This window comes from Bombina bombina, chromosome 2 (assembly GCF_027579735.1).
Source record: "Bombina bombina isolate aBomBom1 chromosome 2, aBomBom1.pri, whole genome shotgun sequence".
NCBI lineage: Eukaryota > Metazoa > Chordata > Amphibia > Anura > Bombinatoridae > Bombina > Bombina bombina.
This window is the reverse complement of record NC_069500.1, coordinates 398,898,689-398,920,987: the sequence shown is the minus strand read 5'-3', so window position 1 is coordinate 398,920,987 and position 22,299 is coordinate 398,898,689. Positions and strand designations below refer to the sequence as shown.

The following is a 22,299-nucleotide window of genomic DNA, read 5'->3' as shown; positions in this document are numbered from 1 at the left end:
CTATTGCCTGTCAATCAGAAACATACTATACAAATTCTGACAATAATGACCAAGCGGTTAATATGCACTTCAAAACCAAAATATATACAAAACAAATTTAATGATTTATACATGTTTCCATGTTTATAAAAAAAAATATGATTGCAGAAAGGTAACAGAAGTAGTGCTAAAATGAACCAACCTGCCCCATCACTCCAGGATGAACTTGCTTTTCTCTTCCTCCATGTTGTTGGGACCTAGCAAAGTAAAACAAATATCTTAGCTTTATTATAATAGTTAAGTAACTATCGGCTAGATTACGAGGTAAGAGCTGCTCGATGCTAACTTGCAAGTTATAGTCACTGCTCACCTCCCTACAGCGCTGCTATTACAGGTTATCATAAACCCAGCGTTAGCAGGCAATAAGTCAGCGTTGAGCTAAATTGAGCTCCATACCGCACCCCAATATCAGCGCTGCAGTAAGCTGGTTTTACGTGCTTGTGCACCATTTCCCCATAGACATCAATGGGGAGAGCCGGCTGAAAAAAAGCCTAACACCTGCAAAAAAGGAGAGTAAAGCTTCGTAACGCAGCCCCATTGATTCCTATGGGTAAACAAAAACATAATTTATGTAAGAACTTACCTGATAAATTCATTTCTTTCATATTAGCAAGAGTCCATGAGCTAGTGACGTATGGGATATACATTCCTACCAGGAGGGGCAAAGTTTCCCAAACCTCAATATGCCTATAAATGCACCCCTCACCACACCCACAAATCAGTTTAACGAATAGCCAAGAAGTGGGGTGATAAGAAAAAAGTGCAAAGCATAAATATAAGGAATTGGAATAATTGTGCTTTATACAAAAAAATCATAACCACCACAAAAAAAGGGTGGGCCTCATGGACTCTTGCTAATATGAAAGAAATGAATTTATCAGGTAAGTTCTTACATAAATTATGTTTTCTTTCATGTAATTAGCAAGAGTCCATGAGCTAGTGACGTATGGGATAATGACTACCCAAGATGTGGATCTTCCACGCAAGAGTCACTAGAGAGGGAGGGATAAAATAAAGACAGCCAATTCCGCTGAAAATAATCCACACCCAAAATAAAGTTTCAATCTTATAATGAAAAAAACTGAAATTATAAGCAGAAGAATCAAACTGAAACAGCTGCCTGAAGTACTTTTCTACCAAAAACTGCTTCAGAAGAAGAAAACACATAAAAATGGTAGAATTTAGTAAAAGTATGCAAAGAAGACCAAGTTGCTGCTTTGCAAATCTGATCAACCGAAGCTTCATTCCTAAACGCCCAGGAAGTAGAAACTGACCTAGTAGAATGAGCTGTAATCCTTTGAGGCAGAGTTTTACCCGACTCGACATAAGCATGATGAATTAAAGATTTCAAAGCTCTAACTACATCCAAAGAATGCAATGATCTCTCCTTAGAATTCTTAGGATTAGGACACAATGAAGGAACCACAATTTCTCTACTAATGTTGTTAGAATTCACAACCTTAGGTAAGAATTTAAAAGAAGTTCGCAACACCGCCTTATCCTGATGAAAAATCAGAAAAGGAGACTCACAAGAAAGAGCAGATAATTCAGAAACTCTTCTAGCAGAAGAGATGGCCAAAAGAAACAAAACTTTCCAAGAAAGTAATTTAATGTCCAGTGAATGCATAGGTTCAAACGGAGGAGCTTGAAGATCCCCCAGAACCAAATTCAAACTCCAAGGAGGAGAAATTGACTTAATAACAGGTTTTATACGAACCAAAGCTTGTACAAAACAATGAATATCAGGAAGATTAGCAATCTTTCTGTGAAAAAGAACAGAAAGAGCAGAGATTTGTCCTTTCAAGGAACTTGCAGACAAACCTTTATCCAAACCATCCTGAAGAAACTGTAAAATTCTCGGAATTCTAAAAGAATGCTAGGAAAAATGATGAGAAAGACACCAAGAAATGTAAGTCTTCCAGACTCGATAATATATCTTCCTAGATACATATTTACGAGCCTGTAACATAGTATTAATCACAGAGTCAGAGAAACCTCTTTGACTAAGAATCAAGCGTTCAATCTCCATACCTTCAAATTTAAGGATTTGAGATCCTGATGGAAAAAAGGACCTTGCGACAGAAGGTCTGGTCTTAACGGAAGAGTCCACGGTTGGCAAGAGGCCATCCGGACAAGATCCGCATACCAAAACCTGTGAGGCCATGCTGGAGCCACCAGCAGAACAAACGAGCATTCCTTCAGAATCTTGGAGATTACTCTTGGAAGAAGAACTAGAGGCGGAAAGATATAGGCAGGATGATACTTCCAAGGAAGTGACAATGCATCCACTGCTTCCGCCTGAGGATCCCTGGATCTGGACAGATACCTGGGAAGTTTCTTGTTTAGATGAGAAGCCATCAGATCTATTTCTGGAAGTCCCCACATTTGAACAATCTGAAGAAATACCTCTGGGTGAAGAGACCATTCGCCCGGATGTAACGTTTGGCGACTGAGATAATCCGCTTCCCAATTGTCTATACCTGGGATATGAACCGCAGAAATTAGATAGGAGCTGGATTCCGCCCAAACCAGAATTCGAGATACTTCTTTCATAGCCAGAGGACTGTGAGTCCCACCTTGATGATTGATATATGCCACAGTTGTGACATTGTCTGTCTGAAAACAAATGAACGATTCTCTCTTTAGAAGAGGCCATGACTGAAGAGCTCTGAAAATTGCACGGAGTTCCAAAATATTGATTGGTAATCTCACCTCCTGAGATTCCCAAACCCCTTGTGCTGTCAGAGACCCCCAAACAGCTCCCCAACCTGTCAGACTTGCATCTGTTGAAATCACAGTCCAGGTTGGAAGAACAAAAGAAGCCCCCTGAACTAAACGATGGTGATCTGTCCACCACGTCAGAGAGTGTAGTACAATTGGTTTTAAAGATATCAATTGATATATCTTTGTATAATCCCTGCACCACTGGTTCAGCATACAGAGCTGAAGAGGTTGCATGTGAAAACGAGCAAAGGGGATCGCGTCCGATGCAGCAGTCATAAGACCTAGAATTTCCATGCATAAGGCTACCGAAGGGAATGATTGAGACTGAAGGTTTCGACAAGCTGAAACCAATTTTAGACGTCTCTTGTCTGTCAGAGACAGAGTCATGGACACTGAATCTATCTGGAAACCTAAAAAGGTTACCCTTGTCTGAGGAATCAATGAACTTTTCGGTAAATTGATCCTCCAACCATGATCTCGAAGAAACAATACGAGTCGATTCGTATGAGATTCTGCTAAATGTGAAGACTGAGCAAGTACCAAGATATCGTCCAAATAAGGAAATACCACAGACAGACAGATTACAGACAGAAGGGCACCGAGAACCTTTGTAAAAATCCTTGGAGCTGTTGCTAGGCCAAACGGCAGAGCCACAAATTGGTAATGCTTGTCTAGGAAAGAGAATCTCAGAAACTGATAGTGATCTGGATGAATCGGAATATGCAGATATGCATCCTGTAAATCTATTGTGGACATATAATGCCCTTGCTGAACAAAAGGCAGAATAGTCCTTATAGTTACCATTTTGAATGTTGGTATCCTTACATAACGATTCAATATTTTTAGATCCAGAACTGGTCTGAAGGAATTCTCCTTCTTTGGTACAATGAAGAGATTTGAATAAAACCCCAGTCCCTGTTCCAGAACTGGAACTGGCATAATTACTCCAGCCAACTCTAGATCTGAAACACATTTCAGAAATGCTTGAGCCTTCGCTGGATTTACTGGGACACGGGAAAGAAAAAAAAAATCTCTTTGTAGGAGGCCTTATCTTGAAGCCAATTCTGTACCCGTCTGAAACAATGTTCTGAATCCAAAGATTGTGAATTGAATTGATCCAAATTTCTTTGAAAAAACGTAATCTGCCCCCTACCAGCTGAGCTGGAATGAGGGCCGCACCTTCATGTGGACTTGGGAGCTGGCTTTGGTTTTCTAAAAGGCTTGGATTTATTCCAGACTGGAGATGGTTTCCAAACTGATACCGCTCCTGAGGGCGAAGGATCAGGCTTTTGTTCCTTATTGTGACGAAAGGAACGAAAACGATTATTAGACCTAAATTTACCTTTAGATTTTTTATCCTGTGGTAAAAAAGTTCCTTTCCGTCCAGTAACAGTTGAAATAATAGAATCCAACTGAGAACCAAATAATTTATTACCCTGGAAAGAAAGGGAAAGCAAAGTTGACTTAGAAGACATATCAGCATTCCAAGTCTTAAGCCATAAAGCTCTTCTAGCTAAAATAGCTAGAGACATATACCTGACATCAACCCTAATGATATCAAAAATGGCATCACAAATAAAGTTATTAGCATGTTGAAGAAGATTAACAATGCTATGAGAATAATGATTTGTTACTTGTTGCGCTAAAGCTTCTAACCAAAAAGTTGAGGCTGCAGCAACATCCGCTAAAGATATAGCAGGTCTAAGAAGATTACCTGAACATAAGTAAGCTTTTCTTAGAAAGGATTCAATCTTCCTATCTAAAGGATCCTTAAAGGAAGTACTATCTGCCGTAGGAATAGTAGTACGTTTAGCAAGAGTAGAGACAGTCCCATCAACCTTAGGGATTTTGTCCCAAAACTCTAATCTGTCAGATGGCACAGGATATAATTGCTTAAAACGTTTAGAAGGAGTAAATGAATTACCCAAATTATTCCATTACCTGGAGATTACTTCAGAAATAGCATCAGGGACAGGAAAAACCTCTGGAATAACTACAGGAGATTTAAAAACCTTATTTAAACGTTTAGATTTAGTTTCAAGAGGACCAGAATCCTCTATTTCTAATGCAATTAAGACTTCTTTAAGTAAAGAACTAATAAATTCCATTTTAAATAAATATGAAGATTTATCAGCATCAACCTCTGAAACAGAATCCTCTGAACCAGAGGAATCATGATCAGAATCAGAATGATGATGTTCATTTAAAAATTCATCTGAAAAATGAGAAGTTTTAAAAGACCTTTTACGTTTACTAGAAGGAGGAATAACAGACATAGCCTTCTTAATGGATTTAGAAACAAAATCTCTTATGTTAACAGGAACACTCTGAGTATTAGATGTTGATGGAACAACAACAGGTAATGTAACATTACTAAAGGAAATATTATCTGCATTAACAAGTTTGTCATGACATTCATTGCAAACAACAGCTGGAGGAACAGATACCACAAGTTTACAGCAGATACACTTAACTTTGGTAGATCCAGCACCAGGCAGCGATTTTCCAGAAGTATCTTCTGACTCAAGGTCAATCTGGGACATCTTGCAAATATGTAATAGAAAAAACAACATATAAAGCAAAATTGATCAAATTCCTTAAATGACAGTTTCAGGAATGGGAAAAATGCCAGTGAATAAGCTTCTAGCAACCAGAAGCAATAAACAATGAGACTTAAATAATGTGGAGACAATAGTGACGCCCATATTTTTTAGCGCCAAAAAAGATGCCCACATTATTTGGCGCCTAAATGCTTTTGGCGCCAAAAATGACGCCACATCCGGAACGCCGACACTTTTGGCGCAAAAAAACGTCAAAAAATGACGCAACTTCCGGCGACACGTATGACGCCGGAAACAAGAAAAAAAAATTTGCGCCAAAAAAGTCTGCGCCAAGAATGACGCAATAAAATTAAGCATTTTCAGCCCCCCCGAGCCTAACAGCCCACAGGGAAAAAAAGTCAAATTTTAAGGTAAGTAAAAAATTGATTTATTCATATGCATTATCCCAAATATGAAACTGACTGTCTGAAATAAGGAACGTTGAACATCCTGAGTCAAGGCAAATAAATGTTTGAACACATAAATTTAGAACTTTATATAAAAGTGCCCAACCATAGCTTAGAGTGTCACAAAAATAAGACTTACTTACCCCAGGACACTCATCTACATGTAGTAGAAAGCCAAAACAGTACTGAAACGAGAATCAGTAGAGGTAATGGTATATATAAGAGTATATCGTCGATCTGAAAAGGGAGGTAAGAGATGAATCTCTACGACCGATAACAGAGAACCTATGAAATAGACCCCGTAGAAGGAGATTATTGAATTCAAATAGGCAATACTCTCCTCACATCCCTCTGACATTCACTGCACGCTGAGAGGAAAACCGGGCTCCAACCTGCTGCGGAGCGCATATCAACGTAGAATCTAGCACAAACTTACTTCACCACCTCCACAGGAGGCAAAGTTTGTAAAACTGATTTGTGGGTGTGGTGAGGGGTGTATTTATAGGCATTTTGAGGTTTGGGAAACTTTGCCCCTCCTGGTAGGAATGTATATCCCATACGTCACTAGCTCATGGACTCTTGCTAATTACATGAAAGAAATGTATGTTTACACCTAACACCCTAACATAAACCCTGAGTCTAAACACCCCTAATCTGCCGCCCCCGACATCGCCGACACCTACATTACATTTATTAACCCCTAATCTGCCGCCCCAATGTCGCCGCCACCTACCTACACTTATTAACCCCTAATCTGCCGCCCCTACCTACATTATACTTATTAACCCCAATCTGCCGCCCAGACATCGCAGCCACCTACATTACACTTATTAACCCCTAATCTGCCGCTCCGGACATCGCCGCCACTAGAACATATTAACCCCTAACCCGCCGCACTACCGCATCGTAAACACTAGTTAAATATTATTAACCCCTAATCTGCTGTCCCTAACATCGCCGCAACCTACATTACTGTTATTAACCCCTAATCTGCTGTCCCTAACATCGCCGCCACTATACTAAAGTTATTAACCCCTAAACCTAAATCTAACCCTATCACCCACTAACTTTAATATAATTAAAATAAAATCTAAATAAAAATTCCTATCATTAACTAAATAATTCCTATTTAAAACTAAATACTTACATATAAAATAAACCCTAAGCTAGCTACAATATAACTAATAGTTACATTGTAGCTAGCTTAGGTTTTATTTTTATTTCACAGTTTGTATTTATTTTAACTAGGTAGACTAGTTAGTAAATAGTTATTAACTATTTACTAACTACCTAGTTAAAATAAATACATATTTACCTGTAAAATAAAACCTAACCTGTCTTACACTAAAACCTAACCTTACACTACAATTAAATAAATTACATTAATTAAATACAATTAACTAAATTACAAAAAAAACAAAACACTAAATTACACAAAATAAAAAAGAAATGATCAAATATTTAAACTAATTACACCTAATCTAATAGCCCTAACAAAATAAAAAAGCCCCCCCCCCCCAAAAAAAATAAAAATAAAAAACCTAGCCTAAACTAAACTGCCAATAGCCCTTAAAAGGGCCTTTTGCGGGGCATTGCCCCAAAGAAATAAGCTCTTTTACCTGTAAAAAATTATACAAACAACCCCCCAACAGTATACAAAACCCACCACCCACACAACCAAACCCCCCAAATAAAATCCTAAATAAAAAAACCTAAGCTCCCCATTGCCCTGAAAAGGGCATTTGTATGGGCATTGCCCTTAAAAGGGCATTTAGCTCTTTTTCCGCCCAAACCCTAAGCTAAAAATAAAACCCACCCAATAAACCCTTAAAAAAACCTAACACTAACCCCCGAAGATCCACTTACAGTTTTTGAAGACCCGACATCCATCCTTAACGAAGCGGCAGAAGTCCTCATCGAAGCCGGCAGAAGTCTTCATCCAAGCCGGCAGAAGTCTTCATCCAATCAGCCAATAGAATGCGAGCTCAATCATATTGGCTGATTGGATAAGCCAATAGGATTGAAGCTCAATCCGATTGGCTGATTGCATCAGCCAATAGGATTTTTTCACCTTTAATTCCGATTGGCTGATAGAATTCTATCAGCCCTTTCAGCCAATCGGAATTCAAGGGACGCCATATTGGATGGAGTCCCTTAAAAGAACCTTCATTCTGGAAGAGCCCTCGATTGAAGAGGATGCTTCGCGCCGGATGTCTTGAAGATGGAGCCGCTCCGCGCCGGATGGATGAATATAGAAGATGCCGTCTGGATGAAGACTTCTGCCAGCTTGGATGAAGACTTCTGCCGGCTTCGATGATGACTTCTGCCGCTTCGTTGAGGATGGATGTCGGGTCTTCAAAAACTGTAAGTGGATCTTCGGGGGTTAGTGTTAGGTTTTTTTAAGGGTTAATTGGGTAGGTTTTATATTTAGCTTACGGTTTGGGCAGAAAAAGAGCTAAAATGCCCTTTTAAGGGCAATGCCCATACAAATGCCCTTTTCAGGGCAATGGGGAGCTTAGGTTTTTTTAGTTAGGAGGGTTTGGTTATGTGGGTGGTGGGTTTTACTGTTGAGGGTTGTTTGTATTATTTTTTACAGGTAAAAGAGCTGATTTCTTTGGGGCAATGCCCCGCAAAAGGCCCTTTTAAGGGCTATTGGCAGTTTAGTTTACACTAGGGTTTTTTTTTATTTTGGGGGGCTTTTTTATTTTGATTAGGTGTAATTAGTTTAAATATTTGATCATTTCTTTTTTATTTTGGTTAATTTTGTGTTTGTTTTTTTGTAATTTAGTTAATTGTATTTAATTAATGTAATTTATTTAATTGTAGTGTAAGGTTAGGTGTTAGTGTAAGACAGGTTAGATTTTATTTTACAGGTAAATTTGTATTTATTTTAACTAGGTAGTTAGTAAATAGTTAATAATTGTAGCTAGCTTAGGTTAGTTACATTGTAGCTAGCTTAGGTTTTATTTTATAGGTATTTAGTTTTAAATAGGAATTATTTAGTTAATGATAGGAATTTTATTTAGATTTATTTTAATTATATTAAATTTAGTGGGTGTTAGGGTTAGACTAAGGGTTAGGTTTAGGGGTTAATAACTTTAGTATAGTGGCGGCGAAGTTAGGGACAGCAGATTAGGGGTTAATAACAGTAATATAGGTTGCGGCGATGTTAAGGACAGCAGATTAGGGGTTAATAATATTTAGTGTTTACGATGCGGGAGTGCGGCGGTTTAGGGGTTAATATGTTTATTCTAGTGGCGGCGATGTCCGGAGCGGCAGATTAGGAGTTGATAATTTTATTTTAGTGTTAGCGATGCGGGAAGGCCTCGGTTTAGGGGTTAAAAACATAATTTATGCTTACCTGATAAATTTATTTCTCTTGTAGTGTAGTCAGTCCACGGGTCATCCATTACTTATGGAATATATCTCTTCCTAACAGGAAGCTGCAAGAGGATCACCCAAGCAGAGCTGCTATATAGCTCCTCCCCTCACATGTCATATTCAGTCATTCGACCAAAACCAGACGAGAAAGGAGAAACCATAGGGTGCAGTGGTGACTGGAGTTTAATTAAAATTTAGATCTGCCTTAAAGACAGGGCGGGCCGTGGACTGACTACACTACAAGAGAAATAAATTTATCAGGTAAGCATAAATTATGTTTTCTCTTGTTAAGTGTAGTCAGTCCACGGGTCATCCATTACTTATGGAATACCAATACCAAAGCTAAAGTACACGGATGAAGGGAGGGACAAGGCAGGAACATTAAACAGAAGGAACCACTGCCTGAAGTACCTTTCTCCCAAAAATAGCCTCCGAAGAAGCAAAAGTGTCAAATTTGTAAAATTTTGAAAAAGTGTGAAGTGAAGACCAAGTTGCAGCCTTGTAAATCTGTTCAAAAGAGGCCTCATTTTTAAAGGCCCAGGTGGAAGCCACAGCTCTAGTAGAATGAGCTGTAATCCTTTCAGGAGGCTGCTGTCCAGCAGTCTCATAGGCTAAACGTATTATGCTACGAAGCCAAAAAGAGAGAGAGGTAGCCGAAGCCTTTTGACCTCTTCTCTGTCCAGAGTAAACAACAAACAGGGAAGAAGTTTGACGAAAATCTTTAGTTGCCTGCAAATAGAACTTCAGGGCACGGACTACGTCCAGATTATGCAAAAGTCGTTCCTTCTTTGAAGAAGGGTTAGGACACAGTGATGGAACAACAATCTCTTGATTGATATTCCTGTTAGTAACTACCTTAGGTAAAAACCCAGGTTTAGTACGCAGAACTACCTTGTCTGAATGAAAAATCAGATAAGGAGAATCACAATGTAAGGCAGATAACTCAGAGACTCTTCGAGCCGAGGAAATAGCCATCAAAAACAGAACCTTCCAGGATAACAGCTTGATATCAATGGAATGAAGGGGTTCAAATGGAACGCCTTGAAGAACGTTAAGAACTAGGTTTAAGCTCCACGGCGGAGCAACAGTCTTAAACACAGGCTTAATCCTAGCTAAAGCCTGACAAAAAGCCTGAACGTCTGGAACTTCAGCCAGACGTTTGTGTAGAAGAATAGACAGAGCAGAAATCTGTCCCTTTAACGAACTAGCAGATAAGCCCTTTTCTAAACCCTCTTGTAGAAAGGACAATATCCTAGGAATCCTAACCTTACTCCATGAGTAACACTTGGATTCGCACCAATATAAATATTTACGCCATATCTTATGGTAAATTTTTCTGGTAACAGGCTTCCTAGCCTGTATTAAGGTATCAATAACCGACTCCGAGAAGCCACGCTTTGATAGAATCAAGCGTTCAATCTCCATGCAGTCAGCCTCAGAGAAATTAGATTTGGATGGTTGAAAGGACCCTGAATTAGAAGGTCCTGTCTCAGAGGCAGAGACCACGGTGGACAGGACGACATGTCCACCAGGTCTGCATACCAGGTCCTGCGTGGCCACGCAGGCGCTATCAGAATCACCGAAGCTCTCTCCTGTTTGATCTTGGCAATCAAACGAGGAAGCATCGGAAATGGTGGAAACACATAAGCCATGTTGAAGACCCAAGGAGCTGTCAGAGCATCTATCAGCACCGCTCTCGGGTCCCTGGACCTGGATCCGTAACAAGGAAGCTTGACGTTCTGGCGAGACGCCATGAGATCCAGATCTGGTTTGCCCCAACGATGAATCAGTTGAGCAAAGACCTCCGGATGAAGTTCCCACTCCCCCGGATGAAAAGTCTGGCGACTTAGAAAATCCGCCTCCCAGTTCTCCACGCCTGGGATGTAAATCGCTGACAGGTGGCAATAGTGAGACTCTGCCCAGCGAATTATCTTTGAGACTTCCAACATCGCTAGGGAACTTCTGGTTCCCCCTTGATGGTTGATGTAAGCCACAGTCGTGATGTTGTCCGACTGAAATCTGATGAAACTCAGAGTTGCTAACTGAGGCCAAGCTAGGAGAGCATTGAATATTGCTCTTAATTCCAGAATATTTATTGGGAGGAGTTTCTCCTCCTGAGTCCATAATCCCTGAGCCTTCAGGGAGTTCCAGACTGCGCCCCAGCCTAGAAGGCTGGCGTCTGTTGTTACAATCATCCAATCTGGCCTGCGAAAGGTCATCCCCTTGGACAGATGTGGCCGAGAAAGCCACCATAGAAGAGAATATCTGGTCTCTTGATCCAGATTTAGTAGGGGGGACAAATCTGAGTAATCCCCGTTCCACTGACTTAGCATGCACAATTGCAGCGGTCTGAGATGCAGGCGCGCAAATGGTACTATGTCCATTGCCACCACCATTAAGCCGATTACTTCCATGCACTGAGCTACTGACGGGTGTGGAATGGAATGAAGGACACGGCAAGCATTTAGAAGTTTTGATAACCTGGCCTCTGTCAGGTAAATTTTCATCTCTACAGAATCTATAAGAGTCCCTAGAAAGGGAACCCTTGTAAGTGGTAATAGAGAACTCTTTTCCACGTTCACCTTCCACCCATGCGACCTCAGAAATGCCAGAACTATCTCTGTATGAGACTTGGCAGTTTGAAAACTTGACGCTTGTATCAGAATGTCGTCTAGGTACGGAGTCACCGCTATGCCTCGCGGTCTTAGTACCGCCAGAAGTGAGCCCAGAACTTTTGTAAAGATTCTTGGAGCCGTAGCTAATCCGAAGGGAAGAGCTACAAACTGGTAATGCCTGTCTAGGAAAGCAAATCTTAGATACCGATAATGATCCTTGTGAATCGGTATGTGAAGGTAGGCATCCTTTAAGTCCACTGTGGTCATGTACTGACCCTCTTGGATCATGGGAAGGATGGTTCGAATAGTTTCCATTTTGAATGATGGAACTCTTAGGAATTTGTTTAGGATTTTTAAGTCCAAGATTGGTCTGAAGGTTCCCTCTTTCTTGGGAACCACAAATAGATTTGAATAGAATCCTTGCCCGTGTTCCGTCCGCGGAACTGGGTGGATCACCCCCATTAGTAAGAGGTCTTGTACACAGCGTAGAAACGCCTCTTTCTTTATTTGGTTTGCTGATAACCTTGAAAGATGAAATCTCCCTCGTGGAGGAGAAGTTTTGAAGTCCAGGAGATATCCCTGAGATATGATCTCCAACGCCCAGGGATCCTGGACATCTCTTGCCCAAGCCTGGGCGAAGAGAGAAAGTCTGCCCCCCACTAGATCCGTTTCCGGATAGGGGGCCCTCTCTTCATGCTGTCTTAGGGGCAGCAGCAGGTTTCTTGGCCTGCTTGCCCTTGTTCCAGGACTGGTTAACTTTCCAGCCCTGCCTGTAACGAGCAACAGCTCCTTCCTGTTTTGGAGTGGAGGAAGTTGATGCTGCTCCTGCCTTGAAGTTACGAAAGGCACGAAAATTAGACTGTTTGGCCTTTGATTTGGCCCTGTCCTGAGGTAGAGCATGGCCCTTACCTCCCGTAATGTCAGCTATAATTTCTTTCAAGCCGGGCCCGAATAAGGTCTGCCCTTTGAAAGGAATATTAAGCAATTTAGATTTAGAAGTCACGTCAGCTGACCAGGATTTAAGCCATAGCGCTCTGCGCGCTTGGATGGCGAATCCGGAGTTCTTAGCCGTAAGTTTGGTTAAATGTACGACGGCATCAGAAAAAAATGCGTTAGCTAGCTTAAGTGCTTTAAGCTTGTTCATAATTTCATCCAATGGAGCTGTGCGAATGGCCTCTTCCAGAGACTCAAACCAGAATGCCGCCGCAGCAGTGACAGGCGCAATGCATGCAAGGGGCTGTAAGATAAAACCGTGTTGAACAAACATTTTCTTAAGGTAACCCTCTAATTTCTTATCCATTGGATCTGAAAAGGCACAACTATCCTCCACCGGGATAGTGGTACGCTTAGCTAAAGTAGAAACTGCTCCCTCCACCTTAGGGACCGTCTGCCATAAGTCTCTTGTGGTGGCGTCTATAGGAAACATTTTCCTAAATATGGGAGGAGGGGAAAAAGGCACACCAGGTCTATCCCACTCCTTGCTAATAATCTCTGTAAGCCTTTTAGGTATAGGAAACACGTCAGTACACACCGGTACCGCATAGTATCTATCCAACCTACATAATTTTTCTGGAATTGCAACCGTGTTACAATCATTCAGAGCCGCTAATACCTTCTCTAGCAATATGCGGAGGTTCTCAAGCTTAAATTTAAAATTAGAAATCTCTGAATCCAGTCTCCCTGGATCAGATCCGTCACCCACAGAATGAAGCTCTCCGTCTTCATGTTCTGCAAACTGTGACGCAGTATCTGACATGGCTCTCACCTCATCCGCGCGTTCTGTCCTTAACCCAGAGCTATTGCGCTTGCCTCTTAATTCTGGCAATTTAGATAATACTTCTGTCATAACAGTAGCCATGTCTTGCAAAGTGATTTGTAAGGGTCTCCCTGATGTACTTGGCGCCACAAAATCACGCACCTCCTGAGCGGGAGGCGAAGGTACTGACACGTGAGGAGAGTTAGTCGGCATAACTTCCCCCTCGTTGTCTGGTGATAATTTCTTTACATGTAAAGATTGACTTTTATTTAAAGTAACATCAATGCAATTAGTACACAAATTTCTATTGGGCTCCACATTGGCCTTTAAACATAGTGAACAAAGAGATTCATCTGTGTCAGACATGTTTAAACAGACTAGCAATGAGACTAGCAAGCTTGGAAATACTTTTCTAAATAAATTTACAAGCAATATAAAAAACGCTACTGTGCCTTTAAGAAGCACAAAAAGCTGTCACAGTTGAAATAACAATGAACCAAAATAGTTATAGCAACCAATTTTTCACAGTAAATGTATTAAGTTAGCAAAGGATTGCACCCACCAGCAAATGGATGATTAACCCCTTAATACCCAAAAACGGATAACAATTTAATAATTAACGTTTTTATCACAGTCAAAACACACTGTCACAGGTCTGCTGTGACTGATTACCTCCCTCAAAATGAATTTTGAAGACCCCTGAGCTCTCTAGAGACGATCTGGATCATGGAGGATGAAGTAGACAGATTGTGACTGAATTTTTACTGCGCAAAAAAGCGCTAAAATAGGCCCCTCCCACTCATATTACAACAGTGGGGAAGCTCAGATAACTGTTTCTATGCAGAAAACAAAGATGGCCATGTGGTAAAAATCATGCCCCAATAAGTTTTATCACCAAGTACCTCACAAAAAACGATTAACATGCCAGTAAACGTTTTAAACATACATTTGAAAAGTTATGAAGTGTTATTAATAAGCCTGCTACCAGTCGCTTTTACTGCAGTTAAGGCTCATACATTATTTCAGTATTAACAGTATTTTCAGAGTCAATTCCATTCCTTAGAAAAATACATTCAGTGTACACACACTCATCAGCCTAATACCAGTCGCTATCACTGCATTTAAGGCTGAACTTACGTTACATTGGTATCAGCAGTATTTTCTCAGTCAATTCCATTCCTCAGAAAAAATAATTTACTGCACATACCTCATTTGCAGGGGGGCCCTGCATGCTATTCCCCTTTTCTGAAGTTACCTCACTCCTCAGATGAGAACAGCCAGTGGATCTTAGTTACGTCTGCTAAGATCATAGAAAACGCAGGCAGATTCTTCTTCTAATGCTGCCTGAGAACAAACAGCACACTCCGGTGCCATTTAAAATACCAAACTTTTGATTGAAGAAATAAACTAAGTTAAAAAACACCACAGACCTCTCACAGCGACCTATCTTTAGTTAGGCTGCAAGAGAATGACTGAATATGACATGTGAGGGGAGGAGCTATATAGCAGCTCTGCTTGGGTGATCCTCTTGCAGCTTCCTGTTAGGAAGAGATATATTCCATAAGTAATGGATGACCCGTGGACTGACTACACTTAACAAGAGAAAGGTAGTTTATAGGTGTTAGTGTACTTTTTAGCACTTTAGTTATGAGTTTTATGTTACGGCGTTGTAGCATAAAACCCATAACTACTGACTTTCAGTTTACGTTATGGATCTTGATGGTATAGGCTGTACCGCTCACTTTTTGGCCTCCCAGGCAAACTTGTAATACCGGCGCAAAGGAAGTCCCATTGAAAAAGGCCTTTTTGAAAGCTGCGGTAGTTACGTTGAGTTACGGCCAAAAAAGTGTGCGATACAGCTATACCTGCAAAACTCGTAATACCAGCGGTAGTGAAAAAGAGCCATAACGCTGCTTTTTCACTCATACCGCAAAACTCATAATCTAGCCGTATTGTAGCATTGATGCCCAATAAGATAATGGACAGATAAGTTCTACATTTTTCTAAACTGTTTCCTGTTTGCATCAGTAATATTAGCTATATTTTGTTAGTCTGCCCCCCCCCCACACACACACACACACATACAGACAGCAGTTTTGTGATGATTTAAGACAATACTTAAGAATCATTATTCTTTTTTGATGAGATTTGTCTGCAAGCTCTATGAAAGATAAGTCTGTGACTACTAGACAGTCCTGAGACACTTAAATAGACATAGACGTTCCTATACTAGTTAAATGTTATAAATGTTGACATAGAGCAAAGCACGAACAAGGAACAGTAGAAGAAATATTGGGGTGAAAAGCTGCCAGAAGAATAAAAACAAAGACGCCCCACATAAAAAAGACGGGTGGGGAGCTGTGGACTCTTTCCATCGGAAGAAAAGAAATATATCAGGTTACCATAATTTATGTTTTTCTTCCTAAATGGAAAGAGTTCATAGCTGCATTCATTACTTTTGGGAAAGCAATACCCAAGCTATAGAGGACACTGAATGCCAAAACGGGAGGGTACAATAGGCGGCCCATTCTGAGAGCACCAGGTCTGGAAAGAAGCCGAGAAAACAGGAAGGAAAAGGCCCCAAGGACACTGACCAGCAGATAGCCTGGAAGCCTAGCTAGAGACCGCAACATCAGACTCAACTGAGCCAACAGTCCTCCGGGAAACACCGTCGCCCAACAGTCGGTCCCTCACCAATCACCCTTTACTATCGAAGGGAACCCCAGCCAAAACTCCCAAAGGACGAAGACAAGGAAGAACCAAACGGAAACAGAAGGTTACCACAAACGCCATAAAAGGAAAAAAAGAACAAATCAAACCAAGCTCGCAAAACAAGGGGAGGCAGCACCCAATCCAAATAGAAACCACAAGGTTTAGAAGCAGGTAGCAGAACAGAGAAAATGATCTCCCAACAACCTGCAAATGGTTGGAACAGCTAGCTAGAACACGATCAAGGCGCAAACAGCTGCAGCTGGAATCAAAGAGCAACCCTGCACTTGCCAGGCAGCAAGACAACCAGCGCCTAGGAACAACTGAAAACGGAGACCAAACATCATCCTAACTCAGAACACTGAAAGTATTCAGGCAAAAGTGCATGTAGCAGACCCAGACAAAGGGAAACACCTGAGTCAAGAACACGCAGCCAACCTCAGGATGACACAGAAAATATACTTGCTAGAAGCGGCTACCAAAATAATTGCTAAACCTCCATTACAGAAGGCACACTTTAGGCAAACCAAACTGCCAGACCTACACATAGGTCTCGAAAATAAAAGGAGAGCCCAGAACCTCAACGTGGACCAATGCGCCCCCATGATCCGAGAAGAACAACGGATCTCAGGACCTAACTCCAGCCGGGCCAGCCCAAGCATCGGCAAGTCTGAAATCAGGGAACCAGAAAAACCCCACCTAAAAAAACAAGCGGAAAAATGGCACAGCCATTACAACAGTGCTCGGATGCCAACCCGAAACACCACATAGAGACCGTCGACAAGGCTGTAGACCTAGAGATCTAGCTAAAGGCCCAACATAGACTCAAGGCGCAGCCAGCAACTATCCAGACGGACACAACAACCCAGAGAGCGTACCTCTCTCTGAAAAGGTTAACCGATCTGTCACAACCTCCTGAAGACAGGAGAAGCCCTATGTTACAGAAGCATTAGTTATTTTGTTGTGAAGAGCTTATTTCCCAGCAGCAATGCCTGAACCAGCCAAGCCAGCGCCTAAGAAGGGCTCCAAGAAAACCGTAACAAGTATCATTTCATAAAGAGTTAACTTTTTTTTTCCAGCTTTTAGAAACTATTTTCTAAATACAAGTTTGCTGGCCTCATCACAAATTAAGTTTAGTGATAAACAATCCCTTTGTCTAATCACCTCCGGAGTCAGACTGCTAATTGATAAGATAGGCTGCATTGTTATCTGAAGTACTGTAATCCTATTGTGGCCTGTCAAAGGACATTGTCTGTCTATCTAAATGTGTGATGGGGGATTTTATGCTTCCCCCCTGGGAGTGCCCTGTGTGCATGTAACCTCAATAAAAAGCAGGCTGGGCATCCCAGTCCTGAGTTCTTGGTTGACCCTCAATCGCAGCGTTGACTCGTTTTTGTGGGCAGAAGGGTATCCTAGCTGTACTACAGCTAAGGGGGATTATTCTACATTTGCGAGACTCATATAGAATACTATGGAAAGCAGCTTCTCCCCTCTTCAGCAATAGGGATCCAGGCTACTAAGCGGTCCATCTCTTAGCGAGACTAAGGGTAACCGTAACATTTGGCGGCAGCGGTGGGATTTTCCTGGATTTCCTAGGAGATGTACAGAACGGATGGAGAGCGCTTACGAAAAATTAAAGCGTACAACCCTAAAGGATTTACTTGAAAGCAGAGGGGGGTACGCCAGCAACCGGCCGAGGAGAGAGCTGATCGCAGAATTGACCGAACTGGATCAGAGCTTCACAATGGCGGAAACACCAACCACGATTAGTGACGAAAAAAACAGGATTGTTCGGGAGAGGCTCTCACTGTACGGGCCGAACCCCTCCATGGAATTGGTACAGCAGTTGATGGCGGAAGCGGACGAGGATATACGAAAGACTCGAGCCCACAAACTCAACCTAGCAAACGCACACCGCAATGCTGAAGCCCTGCAGGTAATCATCCCTGTCGAAAATGCTGGGAGCCCCAAGATACCCTATGCGGCATTTCGACCCTTCCTAGAGAGCGAGACAGGGATTGATGAATATTTGGCGGACTTCGAAAGGCAATGTGCCCTGCACCAGATTCCCAACAGAGCGTGGCCCACGATATTGTCTGGGAAACTATCCGGGCGAGCCCTGGAAGCCTTTCGTACTCTGGGTGCTGAGGAAGTGACACAGTATGAGCTAGTTAAGGAGACACTGTTGCGACGGTACGCGGTAACTCCGGACACGTATCGCCGACAGTTTCGGGGCACGAAAAAGAAGCCTAACGATACCCATATGGAATGGGAACACTGAATGCGGAGAGCGGCAAATCACTGGATGAGCGGAAGTAAAGCGGTGACTGGTGAGGAAATTTTACAATTGTTTCTCTTAGAACATTTTTATAATGGCATGGAACAGCAAGGGAAGGAATGGCTGCGAGACAGGCGGCCTTCTACCTTAGAAGAAGCAGCCAAATTGGCCGATGAACATTATGACTCCCGTCTTCACGAACCCACGAACTACCGAGCTCCAGCACGGGTCGAACCCAGAGAGGTTTACCGTGCATCCCCTGCTGAATTCCGAGCCCCGGTGCCCGCAGGGCCCGCCCGACACTCAGGACCACCCAATAACAGCTCTGAGCGTCCCAGACCGACTTGCCACCGATGCAAGCAACCAGGGCATTTCATGGCTAGCTGCCCCCTTAATACGCACCAGACACCCAGGAATTACAATTACTCCTCTGGGTCATATCGTCCGGCCCGGGCCCTCTGTGTTAACCAAGAGGCCCCTATGGAGGAATATTTGGGGCCGCTTCATGAGGCGGACCCTGTATATGCTGCCTCAGATAACCGCCAGCACCATCGGCAGAAGGTATGGCTCGAGGGGCGATCTACCGAGGGATTGAGAGACACAGGGGCTACTATCACGCTGGTACAGAGTCATTTGGTGCCAGAGCACAAGCGATCCGGACAGACTGTGGCCGTTAGAGTGGCGGGGGGGATGTGTACAAAATTCCAACAGCTAAAGTGCATCTTGATTGGGGAGCGGGAAAGGGGGCTGTGAACGTGGGCATAATGGATAATTTACCTGCTGAAGTACTACTGGGCAACGATTTGGGCCCCATGACTTCTGCCTATGCTCCAGTATGCAACAACGAGGCGGACCCAGTGACTACACGGGCCCAAGCCCGGACGGAGCGAGAGCTCTCACCAGTGCGGGAGACACAGGTAAGACCTACCCCGACCTTGCCTGACATGTTAGGCCCCATTCCCTGGGACACCCCAGATGCTTTCGAGACAGAGTCTAAGACTGACTCGGCCTTACAAAAGTACCGGGAACAAGCAGAGACCGGAGGGGGCGGGGCAGATAACGAAACATTCTTATGGGAAAAAGGGAAACTATACCGCTGGACAGAGAAAAGGGGACAGCGTAGGCGACAGCTGGTAGTGCCCCACAAATACCGTCAAGAAATCCTCAAGATAGGCCACAACATCCCCTTAGCAGGCCACCTAGCCGTAACCCGTACCCTACACCGCATTACTCACACGTTCTTTTGGCCAGGGGTACACGCTGACGTTAGAACTTACTGTAACACCTGCGATGTGTGTCAACGAGTAGGAAGGCGAGGTGATCACCCTAAAGCCCATCTAGTAAATATGACCATTGTAGAGGAACCCTTCAGCCGGGTTGCTATTGACCTAGTGGGACCACTGGCTACCCCTAGTCCCTCCGGTAAGCACTACATTCTTACCGTAGTGGACTACGCTACCAGGTACCCAGAGGCTGTCGCCCAATCCAACATACAAGCGGATACGGTAGCGAATGCACTAGTACAGGTGTTCTCCCGGGTAGGATTTCCAAAAGAAATCCAATCCGACCGAGGCACCCAATTTACGGCTGAATTGACCCAACAACTCTGGCAGGTTTGCAAAATTAAGTCCCTCCTGAGCTCCCCATACCACCCCCAGACGAACGGGCTGTGTGAGAGGTTCAATGGGACCCTCAAGCAAATGCTCAAGACGTTCACTCAGGAATACCGAGACTGGGAACGCTTCCTGCCCCACCTCCTATTTGCTTATCGGGAGGTGCCCCAGGAAACGACAGGGTTCTCTCCCTTCGAGTTGCTCTACGGAAGAAAGGTACGGGGACCCCTAAACCTGATCCGGGAGCACTGGGAGGGAGAGATGGAGACTGACGGTGTCCCCATTGTGCCATACGTGCTGGAACTCAGGGACCGAATGGAGCAATTAGCCAAATCCGTGCGGGCTAATCTCCAGTCGGCCCAGAGAAGACAGAAAGTATGGTACGATCGGGGGGCCCGAAAGAGAATCTTCACCATAGGACAAAAGGTGTTAGTACTTAAGCCGGTTGAAGACAGACAAAGTGCAGGCGTCCTGGCAGGGTCCCTACCAGATCGTAGAGAAAAGGGGAGACACCACTTATGTGATAGCTAGCTGCCACGACAACAATCTTAGAAAGACATTCCATGTAAACATGCTCAAGGAATATTTTGAGCGACCAGAGAACGTGACGGCCGTATGTTGTTCCCCTCAGGAAGACCCCGACAGTCTACCCATTCCAGACCTATTAGAAAAGAGTCTCCCCACAGGTATAGTGGCTCAGGTTCAGATAGGAGACCGACTTAGCCCCACTGAAAGGGAGCAGCTCAACCAACTCCTACAGTCCAAACACCTCACCTTCTCCCCGAAGCCAGGGTACACTACTTTAACCACCCACCAGGTAGATACTCCGGGACAAGCTCCCTTGCGCCAGGCTCCGTACCGAATCCCCGAAGCAGTTAGGACAGGAATGAAGAAGGAGATCGATGAGATGCTCCAACTCAGGGTAATTGAGCCCTCCGATAGTCCCTGGGCCTCCCCAGTTGTCTTGGTGCCCAAGAAAGATGGGACCACCCGGTTCTGCGTAGACTATCGGAGGCTCAATGAAAAAACTGTGACGGACGCTTACCCTATGCCCAGGGTAGACGAGCTGCTCGATCGTATAGCCAGGGGAAATTACCTGACCACTATTGACCTCTGCAAAGGTTACTGGCAGATTCCCCTGGCCCCGGAGGCTATCCCCAAGTCGGCATTCGTCACCCCATTCGGCTTATATCAGTTTAGGGTAATGCCGTTTGGGATGAAGAATGCCCCAGCTACATTCCAGCGCTTGGTGGATAGGCTCCTGGATGGCTTCCAGAGTTTTGCTTGCACCTACCTGGACGACATAGCGATCCACAGTGAGTCCTGGGAGGACCACTTAGCTCACGTAGGAATGGTTCTGGATCAGATCCGGGCTGCTGGCCTGACTCTGAAGCCAGAAAAATGCCACTTTGGGATGGCCGAGGTACAGTACCTGGGTCACCGGGTGGGGTGTGGAAAGCAGCGACCAGAGCCGGCCAAGATAGAAGCTGTTGCCAATTGGCCCACCCCCATCACTAAGACTCAGGTCCTAGCCTTCCTGGGCACGGCAGGGTACTATAGACGGTTCGTACCAGACTACAGCACACTTGCCAATCCCCTGACTGACTTGACCAAGAAGAACTTACCTCGACAGGTCCTGTGGTCTCCCCACTGTGAAACGGCTTTCCAGGCTCTCAAAAATGCTCTAATTAACGCTCCTGTCTTGGCGGCCCCAGCCCTTAACAAACGTTTAATCGTCCATACAGATGCTTCCATGTTCGGGCTGGGAGCTGTCCTCAGCCAAGTAGGCGAAGATGGAGGGGAGCATCCAGTTGCCTACATCAGCCGGAAGCTGAACAAAAAACAAAACTTAAACGGCACCTGACACCCACAATGGCTGGGGCACTCACCACCTCCTAGAACAAGACACTAGCAGACTCTAATTTTTCAGTCGCCACATGGTCAGGAATGCGGAAATGGAAGACCAAAACATAAACACATCCAGTCACATGGTGAACCGTACAGACCAAAAAGTGCACCCAACCATAAGGTCGCGTCACTACCAAAGGCCTTTATGTTCTAACCAAGAGCCTAGTTAAAACTAAACATAAGCAGATTGAATCACATAACAAACATGATTAAAAAAACCCTGTTCAATAATCCCCCTCGGGAGATATTAACCCTCGATTCCAAAATAC

General features: G+C 43.6%; 1 protein-coding gene across 1 annotated transcript in view; it reads right to left on the bottom strand.

The window, feature by feature from the left end:
- Positions 1–22,299, bottom strand: part of LOC128648916 (E1A-binding protein p400) — a 684,550-nt gene that overhangs the window by 568,201 nt on the left and 94,050 nt on the right. The window contains exon 11 of the mRNA XM_053701874.1: positions 182–236. Coding sequence (XP_053557849.1) covers positions 182–236 — 55 coding nt within the window. The remainder of the gene's footprint in view (positions 1–181; positions 237–22,299) is intronic.